We start from the raw sequence: 21,803 nt of genomic DNA on the forward strand, positions 1-21,803 counted from the left end.
ATCTGATTGAGGACTCCTGAATATTAAACTGATCTAATGTTCACAATAAAGAGGAAAAAGTTCACAAGAAAAAAAATCACTTTACTGCTAAAAACTGCTATCCATCATCTGAGCAATTCAGCAAATCTTTTTGCTGGTGGAGGGTCTCTCCTCGGCATTGATGGATGCTGACTGATGAGGGATGTTTACTAAAAGTTGGCCACCACCCTTATTCTTCAAATAAGACGACAATGAAGCTTGATGCATCAAGTGACTCTCCCTTTCATGAACGATTTCTCTGTAACATGCAATGCTGTTTGGTAGCATTTCACCCACAGAACTTCTTTCAAAACTAGTGTCAATACTCTCAAACCCTGCCACTGCTTTCTCAACTAGGTTTATGTCACAGTCTAAATCCTTTTTTGTCATTTCAACAATCTTCACAGCATTTTCACTAGGAGTAGATTCCATCTCAAGAAACCACTTTCTTTTTCTTCATCCATAAGAAGCAACTCCTCATCCATTAAAAGTTTTGTCATGAGACTGTAGCAATTCAGTCACATCTTCAGGCTTCACTTCTAATTCTAGGTCACTTGCTATTTCCACCACAATTGCAGTTACTTCCTCCACTGAAGTCTTGAACCCCTCAAAATCATCCACGAAGGTTGGAATCAACTTCTTCCAAACTCCTGTTAATGTTGATCTTTTTACCTCTTCCAATGAATCATGAATGTTCTCTCTTTTTTGTTTGTTTTTTCTTTTTTCTTTTGGCTACGTCGGGTCTTAATTGCGGCATGTGGGATCTTTGTTGAGGCACACGGGATCTTTCGTTGCAGCACACAGGATTCCCTCTAGCTGTTGCGTGGGGGTTTTCTCTTCTCTAGTTGTGGTGTGCAAGCTCCAGGGCACATAGGCTCTGTAGTTTGCAGCACGCGGGCTCTCTAGTTGAGGAGCGCACAAGCTCAGTAGTTGTGGCACGTGGGCTTAGCTGCCCCATAGCATGTGGGAACCTAGTTCCCCAACCAGGGGTCAAACCCACGTCCTCTGCATTGGAAGGTGGATTCTTTACCACTTGACCACCAGGAAAGTCCCATGAATGTTCTTAATGGCATCCAGAATGGTGAATCCTTTCCAGGTTTTCAACTGACTTTGCCCAGATCCATCAGAAGAATTCACTATCTATGGCAGCTACAGCCTCACAAAATATATTTCTTAAATAATAAGACTTGAAAGTTGAAATGACGCCTTGATCCATGGGCTGCAGAATGGATGTTGTGTTAGCAGGCATGCAAACAACATTAATATCACTGTCCATCTCCATCAGAGCTCTTGGGTGGCCAAGTGCATTGTCAATGAGCAATAATATTTTGAAAGGAATCTTTTTTCTAAGCAGTAGGCCTCAACAATGGGCTTAAAATATTTAGTAAACCATGTTGTAAACAGACATGCTATCATCCAGGCTTTCCATTTATAAAGCACAGGCAGAAGAGATTTAGTATAATTCTTAAGGGCCCTAGGGATTTTGGAATGGTAAATGAACACTGGCTTCAACTTAAGGTTACCAGTGGCATTAGCCCCTAACAAGAGAGTCTGCCTGTCCTTTGAAGCTACCAATATAAGGCTGTTTTGTCTTCATTGAAAATCTGTTGTTTAGTGTAGCCACCTTCATGGATTATCTTAGCTGTATCTTCTGGATAACTTGCTGCAGTGTCTACATCAGCCCTTGCTGCTTCACCTTGTACTTTTATATTATGGAGATGGCTTCTTTCCTTAAACCTCATGAACCAAACTCTGCTAGCTTCAAACTTTTCTTCTGTAGCTTCCTTACCTCTCTCATCCTTCATAGAATTGAAGAGAGTTAGGGCCCTGATGTGGATTACACTTTGGCTTTAAGGAAATGTTGTGGCTGGTCTGATCTTCTATCCAGACCACTAAAACTTTCTCCATAGGTGCAATAAAGCTGTTTCACTTTCTTATTTGTGTGTTCACTAGAATATTACTCTTGATTTCCTCCAAGATAGACAGACAGATATACACACACAGGGAGATACATATCCCTATCTATCTATCTATCTATCTAATGGAATATTATTCATCCATAAGAAGGAAATCCTGATATTTGTAACAACATGGCTGGACCTTGAGGACATTATGCTAAGTAAAATAAGTCAGAGACAGAAAGATAAATACTGTATGATCTCACTAGTATGTGGAATCTAAAAAACAAACAAACAAAAAACAAACTCGGTTGCAGAGAACACATTGGTGGTTGCCAGAGGCAGGGGATTATGAGGTCAGCAAAATGGGTGAGGGTGGTCTAAAGGTACAAACTCCTAGTTATAAAATAAGTAAGTCATGGGGATGTAATATACACCATGGTGACTGTAGTTAATAATACTGTATTGTATATTTGAAAGTTGCTAGAAGAGAAAATGTTAAAGTTCTCATCAGAAAAAAAAAAAGTAACTATGTGGTTATACATGTTAACTAGAGTAATTGTAATGATCATTTCACAATTTATACATATATCTAGTCATTACATTGTACACCTGAAACTAATATAATGTTATATATCAACTATATCTCAATAGAAAAAAACCAGTGTTCAAAATCATGCAATTTAATCTACTGGACATAATAAAGTTTCTTTTGTGGTTTATTACTTAATAGCAAAAGTTTTCAAAAATTAGGCAATAAAATTTTTGATGCAGTTAAAAAAAAGAAAAAAAAAAAGATGAGAAAAGGGAAACCATGCAGTACAGAACCCTAATGCCAAAGAGGAGCCGTGTCCCTAATCCTCCCAATTAGGCAACTAGTACTGCTGGTAATAAGCAAAAGCATAAGCACATGGATAAAGGGAAGAGAATTGAGAGCCCAGAAATAAAATCATAGATCTACGGTCAACTGATTTTCAACAAGAGTGCCAAAACCATTCAATGGGGGTAAGAATAGTCTCTTCAAAAACTGGTACTGGGACAACCAGATATCCAAATGCTAAAGAATGATGTGGCACCCTTACTTTGCACCACATGCTCTAAACTCTAAATGGATCAATGACCAAAATATAAAAGCTAAAACTATAAAGTCTCAGAAGAAAACACAGAGGCAAATATCGACCTTAGATTTGGCTGTGGTTTCTCAAATGACAATAAAATCATGAACATCAAAATAAAATATAGATAACGTAGACATCATAAAAAGATCTCACATGCTGCGGAGCAGCTAAGCCCATGCACCACAGCTACTGAGCCTGCACTCTAGAGCCCACGAGCCACAACTAATGAGCCCATGTGCCACAACTACTGAAGCCTGCACACCTAGAGCCTGTGCTCTGCAACAAGAGAAGCCACCTCAATGAGAAGCCCGCGCACTGCAACAAAGTGTAGCCCCCCTCACCGCAACTACAGAAAGTCCACGTGCAGCAACGAAAACCCAATGCAGCTAAAAAAAAAACCTCATCAGAAGTGTTCCATAGCAGAATGGAAATGGCAGGGGAAAGAAACTTAAAGATAGACCAATAGAAATTATTCATACCAACAGAGAGAAAAAAGATTGGGGGAAAAAAAGGTAAGAGATTCTCAGAGTTGTGAAATAATAACAAAAGGTTTAACCTTCATGTCATCAGCCTCAGAAGGAGAGGGGAAAGGGCCTGGGACTGAAAAAATATTTGAAGAAAAAAGGACTGAGTACTTCCTAAATTTGACTAAAAAAATATACCTACAGATTCCCAAAGATGTCTAAGCCCAGAGAAATGATGATCACATTTCTAAAAATGAAAGACAAAGAAAGTCCTTGAAAGCAGGCACAGAGAAATGAGGCATTACAAATAAGGGAACAATGGTTTGAATAACTGTCTATTTCTCATCAAAAACCATGGAGGCCAGAAGCAAGTGGCACAACATTTTTTAAGTGTTGAAAGAACAGAACTGTCAAACTAGAATTCTATATCCAGAAAGAAGCTTCCTCAAGAATGAGAGTAAAGACATTCTCACATGAAGAAAATTAAGAAAATTTGCTGCCAGAGCCATCATTCACTTAGTTTCCTTTAACTCTTTGAGCATATTTAAAACAGTTTCTTTGTCTAATAAATCCAAAGTCTGGGCTTCCTCAAGGACAGTTTCTATTGATTGATTACTTTTTTCCCTGTGCATGGGCCTTACTTTCTTATTTTGTTTTTCGTTCTGCCTGTTTTGTAATTTTTGTTGAAAACTGAACATTTTAAACACTATAGTGTGGCAATTCCTGGAATCTGATTTCCCCTCTCCCCAGGGTTTGCTGTTGTGCTTTTTGTTCCTTTTGTTGGTTTAGTGACTTTTCTGAACCAATCTGTAGAGTCTATTTTTTGTTGTGCGTGACTACGTAAGTCTCTGCTCAATTAGCTAATATTTGGACAGAGATTTACTTAAACACCTTGAATCCATGTCTCCAAGTCTTTGCCAAGGGGCTTTCTGTTGGGCATAGCTTCAATACTCAGCAAGGCAAAGCTTCCCTGGTGGCGCAATGGTTGGGAGTCCGCCTGCCGATGCAGGGGACGCGGGTTCGTGCCCCGGTCTGGGAGGATCCCACATGCCGCAGAGCGGCTGGGCCCGTGAGCCATGGCCGCTGAGCCTGCGCATCCGGAGCCTGTGCTCCGCAAAGGGAGAGGCCAGAACAGTGAGAGGCCCACGAACCGCAAACAAAACAAAACAAAACAAAACTCAGCAAGGCAAATGACAATACTACCTTAGCTTTCACTTCCTGCTTTTGCACAGCCTCACGGTCAGCCAGTAGTGAGAACTTAGGCCATCTCAGGTCTTTCCTGAGCATGCACACAACCCAGCCTTCTAGATTCCCAGGGATAGGTCAGAGATTTTTGAAGTCCCTAGCCATTGCATTCTATAGCTTTTCCTTTTAAGCTTTTTCATTAACCTATTAATTGCCCCAGCTGTTATCCACCGCCTCAGGCACCCATGAAGTTTAAAAATTGCCTCCAGAGCAACCCTGGCAGTCCAGTGGTTAGGACTCAGTGCTTTCACTGCTGGGGCCCAGGTTCGATCCCTGGTCAGGGAACTAAGATCCCACAAGCTTCATAGCGTGGACCAAAAAAAAAAAAAGCCTCCAAATATCTTCAACAAATTCTCCCAGAGAAAAGCCTTTCACACTAGATTAGTTCTGAGTCAGGTCAAATAAATACAGCCTTCAAAGTGAGATCTTCCAGGGAATAAAGAAACAGGTCAAACAATGACAACTTACTGGGAAATGTGGCTTTGAAGGAGTTTGAACCTATTCTGCTCCCACTGGTGGCTGCCAGGCTTGCTGGTTATCACCAGGATTACAGGGTTTTTGCTGTCAAGGCTAACACAGAGCTGGTAAAGGAGAGATAGGTATAGGGCATTTAAAAAACACAAAGCTCACTCTTGTTATCAAGATTCTGCCATTTTTCCTGAATAAATGCTCCCTGGATTGCTACAACCCTTTGGTTCATTTCTAGAATTCCAAAAAATTTGATTCTGACAGTTTTGGCCAGTTTTTTTGTTGCTTTTACGGAGGAGAGACTCTTCAAAGGTACTTACTCTGCTAGTTTCACTGACATCTATGCCTTGAATTTTAAAAGAACTCAGCCAGGGCTCTGTATTAATCATGTCTTTTATTTTCTGTATTCTGATGCTTTGACATCTGGGGCCTTGCTGACCCTGGAGAAACTGTGCCTCCCAAGGTTAGCCTATTCCTAGCGATAGTAAACAACTTGCTCCTGAATGCTTTTCTAACGTGATACAACCAGTCCAGAACCCATATCTCAACCACCTACTTTATATTTGCTATTCCCGTATCCACTTGCTCAGGGCTAGGTACCAGAGGTATCTAGTGACAGCCCCTATGACCCACAGCCTCCTGAAATTATTCAAACTAGCCATCCTAAGCCTGCTCACACTGACTCACCTTTTCCTTACCTCAGAAACCACAGTAAAGGCTCTTGACCAGTTTCCCATTCTCCCTCTGTCTCCTGACCTACTCTAGTGCTTCTCCCTGTGGCCCCCAGTGGCATGATGTACCCCTCCCTCTTAGGAACCAGCTAAGTAACAAACTATCTTTTCAATGGTAATCATCTTCCTGATCTGTTGGCCTTACCATACTCAAATAATTTTTTTAAAAACCTATTAAAATAGGTTCCCATGCACTTATTACTAACTTTTAAACATTAGCCATGTAGTATATATGAGCATAGACGTTTATTTCACATGTAAGCTGTTGGTTCCTGTAGATAGCAAAAAGACTACCCCAGAACACATACACAGTAGTGGTAAGGTTTATTCTCTCCATATTTGGTCACTCAGTCAAATGGTCCTGTAACCATGAGTTAATAAACTCATTGGAACTGCTTCTCAGAGGGACCTCACCAAACTAGTCTTCGTGGAAGCTATAGTGATATTTCTATGAAGGTGACTAATTTGGTGCAGCTCTTCACTGAGTAAATGGCCCTCTGAAGCTGCTTTGGAGCTAATCTTGGTGAACTTATCAGAACTTGGGATAGTAAGTAACTTGTGGAAGTCAGTAAGGGGATTAATTGAATTGTGATTTTTGGAAAATGACCTAAATTGCCTCAGACATACGAAAAACGAGCATGTCTGCATAATAATCATTCAGCTTACCTGTACAATGACTAATCTGAGGAGTAGTTTTGTCCTAAATCCCTTCCAGTTATAGCTTTTTATGCTTTTCTGTGCTTTTTTTTTTTTCTTCAAAAATAACAACAAAAATAGTGAAGAAAGCATCTGGCGTATAGAATTCATTCTCAAAGAATCCTTGTAACTCGATCAGTTGAGTATATTGTAAATAGTGGTGGGCATGTATTCTTACTGAAGGAGTTTAGGAATCTATGCCACAAGTAATATCACACAATAGGGAATCTGTAAGATGAAGTAATTCCATGTAGAGTGGGTGGCCCAGAGAAACAGTGCTTTGTAGATCCAGTTTTGCTGAGAAGCATTCCCCAAATATTGGCAATCACTCCATGTTGTAAAGGGGAGACCCAGCTCATGGATATTCTTCTAATAGCTCTATTATTCCAATTCCAATAAGTTCCATTATTTCTCAGAAATATTTTTATTCTTTGATTTGTTATTCTTCATATAAACTTTTGGAATGGGGCAGAAGCTTGCAAATACTTTTATCCAGTTCCTTCATTTTGCAGATAGAGCTCCACAGAGTTTAAATATCTTTCCTAATTCAGTGGTTAGTCATTAGTTTAAAGGAAAAAACCCAACGAAATGTGTTATATGAAGGTACACTGTCCTTGTTATCACATATTTGTGATTTCCACTAAGGATAAGATATGCACACTAAGTGATTATAATACAAGGCAAAATAGGATTCATTTTTAGAGAGTACCTAGAGTTGGTAACCAGCTGGGTACAATTAGGCAAGTTTAGCTCCCTAACTTACTCACAGTCACCCTCTCAGTGAGGTCTTCTCTGGCCATACTATTTAAAAATGGATACCTCTCCCTCATCCTGTACATTCTCTGTTTCCCATCCCACGTTATTTTCCCCCATACCATTTATCTCTATCTAATATATTATTCATTTTATATATCAGTTTATTTATTGCCTTTTCCTCTTCCTAGAAGATAAGTTTATGAGGGCAGAGATGTTTTGTTTTGTTCACTGCTACATACTAAGCACATACAATGTTTGCCATGTAATAGGTATGCACTTACATTCCCATAGCATTTATCCCATCATCATTTACCACACGTTATTGGTTTTGCTCACTTACTAGTTTGTCAGCTTCATGAAGTCAGAAACTATGTATCTTTTGTTCAATTATATTCTTAGAGACTAATACAGTACAAAGTACATAATATGCTTTCAACAGGCAAGTATTTATTTATTTTTAAATTTTCATCCTGGGGCAGGAGAGGTATATTTTAAGCCTGGAAAGTCTTTTTATCCCTGAATATAAGGAAGTGCTCAAAAATATGAAAAGAAGAGTAAAGAATTATAAACCTTTAAAAAAAGAACGAATGATACCATATCTATAGTAAATATATATGTACACATATACACATATATTGATACACAGGGGTGAAGGGAGATATATTTCTCAAGCACAAGGACTAATGCTTATTGAGAAATGTAAAGGGAAGTGCTGGAGTTGAAAAATCATCATTTTGCAACCACCACAGTAAAAAGTGATCAGATATGAATCACCAGGGGTGCTAAATATAGGCAGAAATTTTAATGAAGAGTAGTATCTGCATGACCATAAAGTATCTCCCCATAGACTGTCTATTAGTTGTAAGGAAGGAAAAAAAGCAGTGATGATACAGTGGAGAATCACGCAACAGTTTGATTGATGATCAAAATTAACATCACCTGTAAGGGACAGTTATCTGAGAAGGACAAAACATCACCTATACAGTATTTTGCCTGAGAATACATAACAGTAATTGACGATGAGAAAAAAAATCAAAGACTAAATTAAAAACATTCTATGAGTGGCAGGGAGGGGGAGGTGGAAGAACTGTATTTTTTAAAGATGGCAAAGTCATAAAAGGCTCTAGAATTGCTCTAGATTAAAGAAATCTATAAGACATGACAACTAAATGCAATACTTGACTCTAGCCTGGATCACGCACTGCAGAGGAAAAGAAAATACAATAAAGGACATTATTAGATCAAATAACCAAATTGGAATATGGATGGCAAAGTAGATAAAAGTATTATATCAATGTCAATTTATGGAGTCAATCACAGTACTATAAGAGAATACCTCTACTCAGATTGCACACCAAAGCATCTAGGAGAACACAACCATGATATATGTATCAGGAAGAAAAACAGAAATGGTAAAAATCTGGGTAAATATAATAATCTATCACTCTTAAATTCTTTAAATTATGTATCATGGTTGAGGGTAAAAAAACCATAACTGTCTGATGAGGTTTTCAGTGCATACATATGAATGTAATTCATATAAAAGCTATAACATGAAGCAGGGAGAGAAAGGGATCTATACTGTTATAAGGATTCCCAGACTGTAAATGCAATGGTAAAGTATTAAATCTAAGTAGACTGTTAAAAGTTAGCTTATGCAGTTGAAATCCCTCCAGCAGCCAATAATAATAATAATATAATAATAATAATACTTTTTAATGTCTGACAGTGGAAATTACTCTCCAAAGAATATAGGTCCATAAAGAGCAGTAGTTACTTCATTAGAGTGTACAAGGCCAAAATGACAAGATGTTTTAATCTCCATTAAACAAGGGAACAAAAAATAAGCTCTTAATCATGTGATGAGGGAGTGAGCCAAGAAATAAATCTTAAAAACTACAATGGCCAAAGTTTAAACACACACGCACACTACAGACACCCAGAGAAAGAAAGAGAAAGAAAAAGACTGTTCTCTTACATAATTTTTTTAAAAGAACTGTATTTAAAAGTGGATTAAGTCACAATTCCTTCACCCCCATTCATATCTCCACAGTCTTCCATTATAGAAAGAAAGTGTGTGTGTGTGTGTATGTGTTTGTGAGAGACAGAGAGAGACAGTGTGTTTTTTTTTCTGTGTGTGTGTGTGTGTGTGTGTGTGTGTGTATCGGCTCTTAGAGCTGTAAGAGTGATTGCAATTTATCTATTTTCCCAAGCATAGTTCAAACTTCACTGGATGTAAAACAGATGTTATGGATTTCCTTCACAAAATGTTGGCAGTGGCACATTTCCAATGCAACTAGAGGAATCAAAAAAGTAACTCCAAATGTCTCTTTCTCAAGGATAAAGCAAAGCACAGAGAGAAATTTGGAATAACACTTTTAAACTTTTCTTTAAAAATTAAATTCCTAGGAATATTAGGTCTAAAATCAAATGATTATCAGAACTTAATTCACTAAAATATTATCAGTTACTCTCACACACTGCCAGTGGGGATGCAAAATGGTATGGTCACTCTGGTAAACAGTTTGGCAGTTTATTATAACTTTAAACATATTCTTATCATATGACCCAGCAACCTCACTTCCGGTTATTACCCTAGAGAAAAGAAAATTTACATTCACATAAAAAACTCTATTGAGCAGCACTATTCATAATCACCAAAACTGGAAATAACCTGAATGTCCTCCAATAGGTGAATGGATAAAAAAACCATTATACATAAAATGGAATACTACTCAGAAATGAAAAGATAGATGAATCTCAAAGGCATTATGCTAAGTAAAGAAGCCAATCTCAAAAGGTTACACACTGTGTGATTTCATTTATTTGACATTTCATAAAGGAAAAATTCTAGTAATGAAGATCAGAGCAAGTATTGCTGTGGGTTAAGAGTGGGGAGAGGGTATAAGGGCTTTTTGGCATTGATGGAACTGTTTAATACCCTGATTGTACTCGTGAGTACACAGGAACGATCTTATCAGCATAACACAGAAGGAAAAAACTGAATTAAATGAACGGAGCCACAGGGACATGTAGGACACTACCAACGATTTTACATTCATGTCATCAGAGACCCACAAGCAAAGAAGAAAAAGTGCTGAGTGAAAAATATATTTGGAGAAATAATGGCTGAAAACCAAATTAGGTAAAAAGACATAAACTTACAAATTTAAGAAACTCAGAAAACCCTAGGGAGAATAAACTCAGAGAAATCCATGCTTAAACACATCATAATCGAACTACTGAAAATTAAAGAAAAAGAAAACTTCCTCAATCAGTAGAGGAAAACAGACACATATCATATAGAAGAACAAGGATTCCAAGACAGTGGATTTCTCAACAGAAACAATGGAGGCCAGAAGGAAGTAAAACAACATTTTTAAAGAACTGTCACCCAGAATTCAATATCCAGTGAAAATACCCAAACACATGGAGGCTAAACAATATGTTACCAAATAACCAAGAGATCACTGTAGAAATCAAAGAGGAAGACAAAAAATACCTAGAGACAAATTACAACGAAAACAAGATGATATAAAACCTATGGGATGCAGCAAAAGCAGTTCTAAGAGGGAAGTTTATAGCAATACAAGCCTACCTCACGAAACAAGGAAAATCTCAAATAAACAACCTGACCTTACACCTAAAGGAACTACAGAAAGAAGAACAAACAAAACCCAAAGTTAGTAGAAGGAAAGAAATCATAAAATTAATGCACAGAAATCTCTGGCATTCCTATACACTAATGATGAAAAGTCTGAAAGAGAAATTAAGGAAACACCCCCATTTACCACTGCAATAAAAAGAATAAAATACCTAGGGAGACAAAAGGCCTGTATGCAGAAAAGTATTAAGACACTGATGAAAGAAATTAAAGACAATACAAATGGAGAGATATACCATTCTTGGATTGGAAGAATCAATATTGTGAAAATGACTCTACTACCTAAAGCAATCTACAGATTCAATGCAAACCCTATCAAATTACCAATGGCATTTTTTTTACAGAACTAGAACAAAAAATCTTAAAATTTGTATGGAGACACAAAAGACCCCAAATAGCCAAAGAAGTCTTGAGGGACAAAAAAGGAGCTGGAGGAATCAGACTCCCTGACTTCAGACTATACTTCAAAGATACAGTAATCAAGACAATATGTTACTGGCATAAAAACAGACATATAGATCAATGGAACAGGATAAAAGCCCAGAGATAAACCCACGCACCTATGGTCAACTAATCTATGACAAAGGAGGCAAGGATATACAATGGAGAAAAGACAGTTTCTTCAATAAGTGGTGCTGGGAAAACTGGACAGGTACACCTAAAATAAAGAAATTAGAACACTCCCTAACACCATAAACAAAAGTAAACTCAAAATTGATTAGAGACCTAAATTTAAGACTGGACACTATAAAACTCTTAGAGGAAAACATAGGGAGAACATGTTTGACATAAATCACAGCAAGATCTTTTTTGATTCACCTCCTAGAGTAATGGAAATAAAAACAAAAATAAACAAATGGGACCTAATGAAACTTAAAAGCTTTTGCAAAGCACAGGAAACTACAAACAAGGTGAAGAGACAACCCTTAGAATGGGAGAAAATATTTGCAAACGAATCAACGGACAAAGGATTAATCTCCAAAATATATAAGCAGCTCACGCAGCTCAATATTAAAAAAAACAAACAACCCAATCCAAAAATGGGCAGAAGACCTAAATAGACATTTCTGCAAAGAAGACATACAGATGGCCAAGAAGCACATGAGAAGCTGCTCAACATCACTAATTATTAGAGAAATGCAAATCAAAACTAAAATGAGGTGTCACCTCACACCACTTAGAATGGGCATCATCAGAAAATCTACAAACAATAAATGCTGGAGAGGGTGTGGAGAAAAGGGAACCCTCTTGCACTGTTGGTGGCAATGTAAATTGATACAGCCACTATGGAGAACAGTATGGAGGTTCCTCAAAAAACTAAAAATAGAATTACCATATGATCCAGCAATCCCACTACTGGGCATATACCCAGAGAAATCCATAATTCAAAAAGACACATGCACCCCAATGTTCATTGCAGCACTATTTACAATAGCCAGGTCATGGAAGCAACCTAAATGCCCATCGACAGACGATTGGATAAAGAAGATGTGGTATATATATACAATGGAATAGTACTCAGCCATAAAAAGGAACAAAATTGGGTCATTTGTTGAGACGTGGATGGATCTAGAGACTGCCATACAGAGAGAAGTAAGTCAGAAAGAGAAAAACAAATACCGTATATTAATGCATATATGTGGAACCTAGAAAAATGGTACAGATGAACTGGTCTGTTGGGCAGAAATTGAGACACAGAAACAAACACGGACACCAAGCGGGGAAAGCGGCAGGGTGGTGGGGGTGGGGGTGTGATGAACTGGGAGATTGGGTTTGACATATATACACTCATGTGTATAAAACTGATGACTAATAAGAACCTGTTGTATAAAAAAATTAAATTAAATTAAAAAATTGTTTTAAAAACGAAAGAGAAATACCATTTGATATCACTTATATGTGGAATCTAAAAAATGGCACAAATGAACCCATCTACAAAACAGAAACAGAGTCATAGACATAGAAAACAGACTTGTGGTTGCCAAGGGGGAGGGGGAGAGGGAAAGGGATGGACTGGGAGTTTGGGGTTGGTAGATGCAAACTATTATATTTAGAATGGATAAGCAAGGTCCTAATGGATAGGACAAGGAACTGTATTCAATATCTTGTGATAAATCATAATGGAAAAGAATATAAGAAAAGAATATCTATATGTGTATAACTGAGTCACTTTGCTGTACAGCACAGATTGGCACAACATTGTAAATCAACTATACTTCAGTAAAAAAAAGACAATGGATAGGGGTTTAAGAGCAGATTATGGGAGACTGGGACTGACATATACACACTACTATATATAAAATAGATAACCAATTAGGACCTACTTTATAGCACAGGGAACCCTACTCAATACTCTGTAATGGCCTGTATGGGAAAAGAATCTAAAGAGAGAGATGATATATGTATATGTATAACTGATTAACTTTGCTGTACACCTGAAACTAACACAACGTTGTAAATCAACTATACTCCAATAAAAATTAAAAAAAAAATTTTTTTAAAGAGCAGATTAGTCAGAAAATGAAGAAATAATTACTGAACTGAAATACAGATCTGAAGAACAATCAGGAATAAGCACAAAGATATGAAGAGATAGAAAATATAAAGAAAGGGTAAGATGGATACAGAAGATGAAAAAATAATATGCCCCAAATTCCAGAATGAGAATCAAAGAAAACCAAGATAGAGTTCCACTTCTACTTAAGATGTAAAAATCTGCAGAGAAGGTCACTCTCAATCTAACATCCTGGAAAATCTGAATAATCTATAAAATCATAAACTTTCTTGAGCCCATCAAAGACCTGAGGTTACAAGGCAATCAAATAAATTAAAATTTTTCTCCCTCTAAGGAGAAACAAGACACATAAACTATTCACTTTTGGTTAAACATAGGGGAGGGAAGCAGTTACCATACAAGTGGATAACAAGAAATCAGCTAAAATTTCAACAAATTCTTGAAGGACAAATGTGGGGTGGATGTCATTTTGGAACAGATGGGAACCCCACACACAAAGGGACTCCACCAGAAAGATCATGGCAGGAGCCCAGAGAGAGCTCGCCTCAGTGGCACAGGCACAAAGAGGTGATCAGCTGCTGCTGGGGTACAAAATGAAGCCAGAACTTCTCTTTGGTAGGAAGCAAAAACCCTAAGCTGCTAAAGAAGCAGCAGCAAAGCAGTGCAAGAAAAAAAAAAAACCTTGCCTCCAAGGGAGGAGTAAAAGTCAAACCCATATGATTCTGGGAGAGGGGCAGAAAACACTCCTGCTACCAAGAGAGAGATCCATTGCTTTGGAAAAAGGAGCAGAAGCTTAAATCCCTCTGTTGCACGGGAGGGATACAAAACCCTTTGGGTGTATGATCCTACACCAAAAGCAAGCATAACCCTGGGGTGTGGGGGGAGGGGCAAGGAACTCTCTCCCCGCAAGATCAACACCAGACCCAGGCTGAGTTTGGCTGCACTGGGGAGGAGGAGCACAAAAACTGGTGTTCTCAACCCCTGAGGTGCAGGTCTACAGGACCTGCCCAATACTAAGGATGGACCATGGAACACAGATCTCCCTTTGTTCCCACCATGAGCCTAGCACCAAGAAACAGGCATCACCACCTACTGCTGAGGGAGTGTCAAGTGCAGGGAGAAACATTCCCCACTGAGATGCAGATATACAGGGACTACTAAAAGTTGAGAGTGAAGCTGGAACACTGATGAAAACCCTCCAGCTCCCCAAACCCTATTCTAAGCATAAGGAAGAACTGAATTTGAAGTTGAGTTTGAATTCACTGCTGGAAGAATTTGAAGCCTTTGGTGCTTAAAAATAATGAAAGAAACAAAAATCCCAAACCCAGCTCAACTGCTAACTACCCTGAATTAAACCCCATACTAAGAGCCCGATAAAAGAAATGTACCCATTTCTGGGCATAACTACTATTTGTTTCAGACTCTACTGTTTTCCACAGACAATGCCCATCAGTCAATAAAAAATTATGGAACACAAAAATTCAAGAAAAAACAAACTATTGTAGACTAATCACCAGAACTGAACTCAATGATGACTCAAATGTTGGTAATATCAGATATGGGCTTTAAAATAACTATGATTGGGCTTCCCTGGTGGCGCAGTGGTTAAGAATCTGCCTGCCAATGCAGGGGACGCGGGTTCGAGCCCTGCTCCGGGAAGATCCCACGTGCCGTGGAGCAAATACGCCCGTGTGCCACAACTACTGAGCCTCCGCTCTAGAGCCCGGGAGCCACAACTACTGAAGCCCGCACGCCTAGAGCCCGTGCTCCGCAACAGGAGAAGCCACCGCAATGAGAAGGCCGCGCACCGCAACAAAGAGTAGCCCCCACTCGCCGCAACTAAAGAAAGCCCGCACGGAACAATGAAGACCCAACACAGCCAAAAATAAGTAAATAAATAAACAAACAAATAAATAAATTTAAAATGAAATAAAATAACTATGATTAAAAATCAGAGACAAATAAGAATGGTGGGGCTGGGCAGAGAAGGAAATGGGGAGCTACTGTTTAATGGGTATGGATTTTCAGTTCTATACGATGAAAAGAGTCGTGGAGATGGATGGTAGTGTTGGTTGTACAACATTATGAATGTATTTAATACCAATGAACTGTACATTTAAAAATGGTTAAAAAGGTAATATATATTATATATATTAATATATAATGTTATAGTGTTAAACACACAAGTGCTTGCAAAACTGGTAAAATCTGCAAAAGCTCTCTGGATTTTACTAATATCAAATTTCTGGTTTTGATAGTATACTATAATTATGCAAGATGTTATCACTCTCAGAGGCTGGATGAAGTGATCTCCTTGTATATTGTTTTTATTGCAACTTCTTGTGAGTCTCTAATTATTTCCAAATTGAAAGTTTAAAATGTGTAAGAATAGATGAAATAAGATTGGAAAAATACTGATAACTGTTGAAGGTGCCTAATGGGTAGCTACAGGTTAATTATGCTATTATTTTTACATATCCATGTATCCCCCCACTTTTCAAAAGTTTGATTCACACCACTTCACTTTTACCAAAGACCTACATTATTACCTCTTTTTGCTAATCGAAAGAAATCTGATGGAAGAATTTTCACTTTTACGAAAAAAGGCAAAAAATGAAAATAACATTCAGGGTTTGTTTTGGAGCGAGCCATCATAAAGACAACATGCACCCTGAGCAGTGAAGTGGCACCACCAAGCTCCTTCCCCAGAAACTACACTCAGCATCTCAGCATCAAGCCACCATAGCTTTGAAATGTGTCTGTGAGCATTTGTGCTGTATCTTGATTTATTTTGTACATCTGTTAGCAAAATGTGTCCTGAGGTAACTGCTTCTTCACTTTACACCATTTTGGCTTACAAAAGGTTTCATAGGAATGCTCTATTTTCAGATGTGGGAGAACCTATATTTAAAATTTTCCATAATAAAACATTAAAGAAAAAAATAACTATGATTAATAAGTTAAAAGATCTAGTGAAAAAAGGTAGACAACATTCATGAAGAAATGGGGAATTTCAGCAGAGAGATAAAAATTAAGAATCAAATGAAAACACTAGAAATAAAAAAACATTACTTTAGAGATGAAGAATTTCTTTAATGGGCTCATTGGCAGAATGGACTTCAGCTGAGGAAAGAATCTGTGAACTTTAAGATACGGTAATAGAAATTATCCAAAATGAAATGCAAAGAAAAAAAGAGTGCAAGAAATAGAACAGAGCATCCAAACACTGAGACAATATATCAAATGTTCTAACATATGGCTAATCAGAGTTGGAGAAGAAGAAAGAGAACGGGACAGAAAAAGTATCTGAAATGATGTGGTTGAGAATTTTCATATAAACACACCTTAGAAATAGCACGAACTGTCAAAAAACAGTATTAATAGAAACGTTTGAAAGCAGCCCAAAAAATGCATGCACAGACAAAAACAATATAGCAGAATTCTTTTCACAACCCATGTACTCCAGTAAACACTGAAAGGATTGCTTTAAAGAAAGCAAACTGAAAGAAAAAGTGTCAATACAATTGTCAATGGTCAACAACACATTCCTGGTTTTCCTCCCATCTCTCAGTTTTCTAATTTCTTTGCATGATCCTTTAATTCTATTCAGCAGGACATTTTAGAATTCCTCAAGGTTCAGTGGCAGCCTTTTTCCTATTTTCACTCTATATTCTCTCCATAGGCAGTCTCATTCCTGCTCAAAGTTTTAACTTTACCCACTGGCAGATAACCCCAGTGTTTATATCTCCTACCTACACCTCTTCTTAGCTTCCTACTTCTTATTTTTACTTCAGTGTTTCAAAGGCCCTTAAGTTCAACATGTCCAAACTGAAGTCACCAACTCATCTGACATGGTCTTCTTCCAACTTTTCCTATCTCAACAAATGCAATCACCATCACCAAGGAGTTAGCACCTGTCATGACTCCTGACTCCTCTTATTTAACCAACACCATGCCTATTCAATTGTACTTCCTAAATATCCCCCAAATCCATTCAGCCCTCTATCTCAACCACCATTATTCTAGTCCAAACTACAAACTTCTGTTTCCCTGAACTGTTTTATAGGCTAGTCACTGACCCTCCTGTATCCAATTTTGCACCCCTTAAATCCCTTCTCCCTGCAACATCAAAAATAATTCTTTCCAGGATGTCACACTTCTGCCTTCCTTAGGCTCTCCTTAAAATCTTTCAATAGCTTCACACTGGTCTTAGGACTACGGTCAAACTCCTTATACCAAAATCCATAGTGTGGACCTTACATACGTTGCTAACCACATCTTATACCATTCTCCCCTGCTCTTGCCCTCTCCAGACACTCTGGCCTCCTGTCCCCCCACCAGCACAGTGCCTGTGTATAAGCTATCCTATCTAGGACCTCTTTTGTTAGTGTATGCCTGCTCATTTATCAGATATCAGCTCAAGTTTCAGGAAATTATTCTATGTTCTCCCTGAAAGTCAAATTCCTGATACATGCTTCAACAGCACTGTGCAACTCTTATTTGTAGCATTTGCCACAATGATAATTTTAGATTTATTTCTGCAATTATTTAATATAACTTCACTCTAGGCTATAAATTCCATGAGGATCAAGGATTATATCTGGTTTTGCTTACATTTTATTTTAATGCCTAGTACATGGTGAATGTACAATAAATTTTAATTGAGTGAATGAGAGACATAGAAAATATAGGCTTAAATATAAGCCACAATAATGGTGTTATGCTTTCAGAGATATTTTGATATTTACTTATCGAGAAAAAAGAACAGGTAAACTTAAAATTGTAAACTGAAAGAAATTCCTAAGAAAAGAAAAGTAAAATATCTTACCTAGACACAAATTCACTTAATTCTGAATATTCGGTGGGTTCCATTATTATGCTGAGGTCAGTAATAACAGAAGATAAACTCTCCTCATTCTAAAACAGGAACAAAAAAACTTTTTTGTATCAAAGCACAGTCAACTTTTAAATAAAATTAAGAGACAAAACTACTTTCAAAATATGCAAAATGAAATGTCACCAAGTAATAGGAAAAAGTAACCAAGAAAAAGTACGGCAAATATGGGTTACTTCTTAAAAAAATTTTTATTGGAGTGTAGTTGATTTACAATGTTGTGTTAGTTTCAGGTGTACAGCAAAGTGAATCAGTTATACATATATAGATATGCACTCTTTTTTAGATTCTTTTCCCATATAGGTCATTACAGAGTATTGAGTAGAGTTCCCTGTGCTAAATGTCCTTATTAGTTATCTATTTTATATATAGTAGTCTGTATATGTCAATCCCAATCACCCAATTTATCTCTCCCCTCCCCTTTACCCCCAGTGACCGTAAATTTGTTTTTTACTTCTGTGACTCTATTTCTGTTTTGTAAATAAGTTCATTTGTACCATTTTTTTAGATTTCACATATAAATAATATCATATGATATTTACCTTTCTCTGTCTGACTTACTTCACTTAGTATGACAATCTCTAGGTCCATCCATGTTGCTGCAAATGGCATTATTTCATTCTTTTTTTATGGCTGAGTAATATTCCATTGTATATACATACCACATCTTTATCCATTCCTCTGTTGATGGACATTTAGGTTGCTTCCATGTCTTGGCTATTGTAAATAGTGCTGCAAAGAACACTGGGGTACATATATCTTTTTGAATTATGGTTTCCTCCAGATATATAACCAGGAGTGGGATTGTTGGATCATATGGTAGCTCTATTTTTAGTTTTTTAAGAAACCTCCAAACTGTTCTCCATAATGGTTGTACCAATTTATATTCCCACCAACAGTGTAGGACGTTTCCCTTTTCTCCACACCCTCTCCAGCATTTATTGTTTGTAGATTTTTTGATGATTGCCATTCTGACTGGTGTGAGGTGATATCTAAATAGTTTTGATTTGCATTTCTCTAATAGTGATGTTGAGCATCTTTTCATGTGCCTTTTGGCCACCTGTATGTCTTCTTTGGAGAAATGTCTATTTAGATCTTCTGGTCATTTTTTGATTGGGTTGTTTATTTTTTGATATTGAGCTGCTTGAGCTGTTTGTACATTTTGGAGATTAATCCCTTGTCAGTCAGTTCGTTAGCAAATATTTTCTCCCATTCTCTGGGTTGTCTTTTTGTTTTGTTTATGGTTTCCTTTGCTGTGCAAATGGGTTACTTCTTAAAAGAGTGAAATCAGATCCTCACACCATACCAAAAACCAAAATGAACTCCAAGTGAATTACTTACTTAAATGTTAACACTGAAACCATAAAGTATTAGGAGGGAATATAGACATGCAACTGATTACTGAATGAGAAAGAACTTTCTAAGCAAACAATAACAACAAAAAAGCAAATACGATTACATAAAAACACAAACTATCAATACAAAATGGCTTTATAACTAAAAGAAAAGAAATAAACAGGAAAATTTGTACTATAAAAATGACAAGGAGATATGAAAACTTAAAAGAAAAAGGCACATAACATGCACTAAAAACTCAGAGGTAAAAGACAAGTTACATGGAAAAAAATGTTTGCTCTGACAAGTAATAAGATAAATGTAAATTAAAACAATGAGACGACACTTTTACCTATAACATTGTTTTGACAATGCATCACTTAAAATGTTTATATTCTCTGTCTAAGCAATTTGAATTCTATGAATATATCATAAAGAAATGAAGACAAAGGCTAACAGCTTCTTATTATAAAAAGCCAAAAACAAGTCTATATTCAATAATGGGGATTGTTAAATAAACTGTTAAGTACTTTGATCTGCAAAATCCAGGTTTTCTCCTTTACTCTAGTAAATTTTCTTCTATTATATATTTACCTATAATTTCTCTTTCATTTTTTCTTGTTTTTGGAAAAATCATATGAATCTTCATTGTCTTCCAGATTTTTCTTCTTTTCAATTGCACTTGTAGGTGATTTTTCTCAAGCCTATCCTCCATATTCTACTCCTAACTACTTCTAATTTATTTTTCAGCACTATAATCATTTTATTCTTCCTTTCTTTCTCCCAGCTCTCTCCCCCTCTTATTCAATTTTCTTTGAATGCTTTCATTTGAGAGTGCAGTTATAATATAGCATGTTCTTTTATTTCCTGGATTAATTATTTCAAAGAGAATTTATCTACATTTTCTAATTCCTTTCATGGCAAGGTTTCTAAATGATGACTAACAAATTCTGTACCATTTTTATGTTCTGTACTCTGTGGATCTTTTTTGTTAACAGGAGTAGATCTAGCAATTTCTTCTATTTCCTAAGGATATAGAGTGAGTGGATAATGCTTGACTGTTTACCATTTGTCTGGGTAATATCTGACTTGTCTTTCTGTATTTTCAGCTGCTGGAGAAATGGATATTAATGGCTTATAATCACTGTTTATCCGCTGCTCAAGAATATAGTGGGATTGTTAGTGGAATTGTTAGGAGCAGCTGTAGTCAAAGTAGACTGTTTGTGGGCATCTACCACCATATCTCATCAAAAAAAAAATTCCAGGGCTTCCCTAGTGGCGCAGTGGTTGAGAGTCCGCCTGCTGATGCATGGGACGCGGGTTCGTGCCCCGGTCCGGGAAGATCCCACATGCTGTGGAGCAGCTGGGCCCATGAGCCATGGCCACAGAGCCTGTGTGTCCAGAGCCTGTGCTCCACAACGGGAGAGGCCACAACAGTGAGAGGGCTGTGTACCGTAAAAAAAAAAAAAAAAAACCAAAACAAAACAAAACAAAAACACAACAAATCCCAGAACATTCAAACAACTCAATAATGAAAAGACAAATAACCCAATTAAAAACTGGGCAATGGATCTCAACAGACATTTCATCAAAGATGATATACAAATGGCCAATAAGCTTATGAAAAGATGCTCAACATACTAATCATAATCTGGTACTTCCATCTGACCAGTAATTCTCTACCTAGATTTATATAAGAAAAATGAAAACATACGTCCACTTAAAAACTTATACATGAATATCTTCAGAAATGTTATCCATAACAGCCAAAAGCTGAAAACAAGCAAAATGTTTCTCAGCTGACGAATGAATAAACAAAATGTGATAGATCCTCACAATGCAACCAAAAAAAAAATTTTTAAAAGAAGTAAAAAAAAAAAAAAAAAGAATGAAGTAATGATATATGCTACAACATGAATGAACCCCGAAAACATTGTGCTAAGTAAAAGAAACCAGTCAAAAAATTTGTAATCATACAAATTATATGATTCCATTTCTATG

At 37.1% G+C, this 21,803-nt stretch overlaps 1 protein-coding gene across 1 annotated transcript in view; it reads right to left on the reverse strand.

The window, feature by feature from the left end:
• Positions 1-21,803, reverse strand: part of CENPP (centromere protein P) — a 220,135-nt gene that overhangs the window by 168,730 nt on the left and 29,602 nt on the right. Inside the window, exon 4 of the mRNA XM_024732977.1 lies at positions 18,402-18,490. Within this exon, the coding sequence (XP_024588745.1) occupies positions 18,402-18,490 (89 nt within the window). The remainder of the gene's footprint in view (positions 1-18,401; positions 18,491-21,803) is intronic.

The sequence above is a fragment of the Neophocaena asiaeorientalis genome, unplaced genomic scaffold (genome assembly GCF_003031525.2).
Source record: "Neophocaena asiaeorientalis asiaeorientalis breed wild unplaced genomic scaffold, Neophocaena_asiaeorientalis_V1.1 scaffold778, whole genome shotgun sequence".
Classification (NCBI taxonomy): Eukaryota; Metazoa; Chordata; class Mammalia; order Artiodactyla; family Phocoenidae; genus Neophocaena; species Neophocaena asiaeorientalis.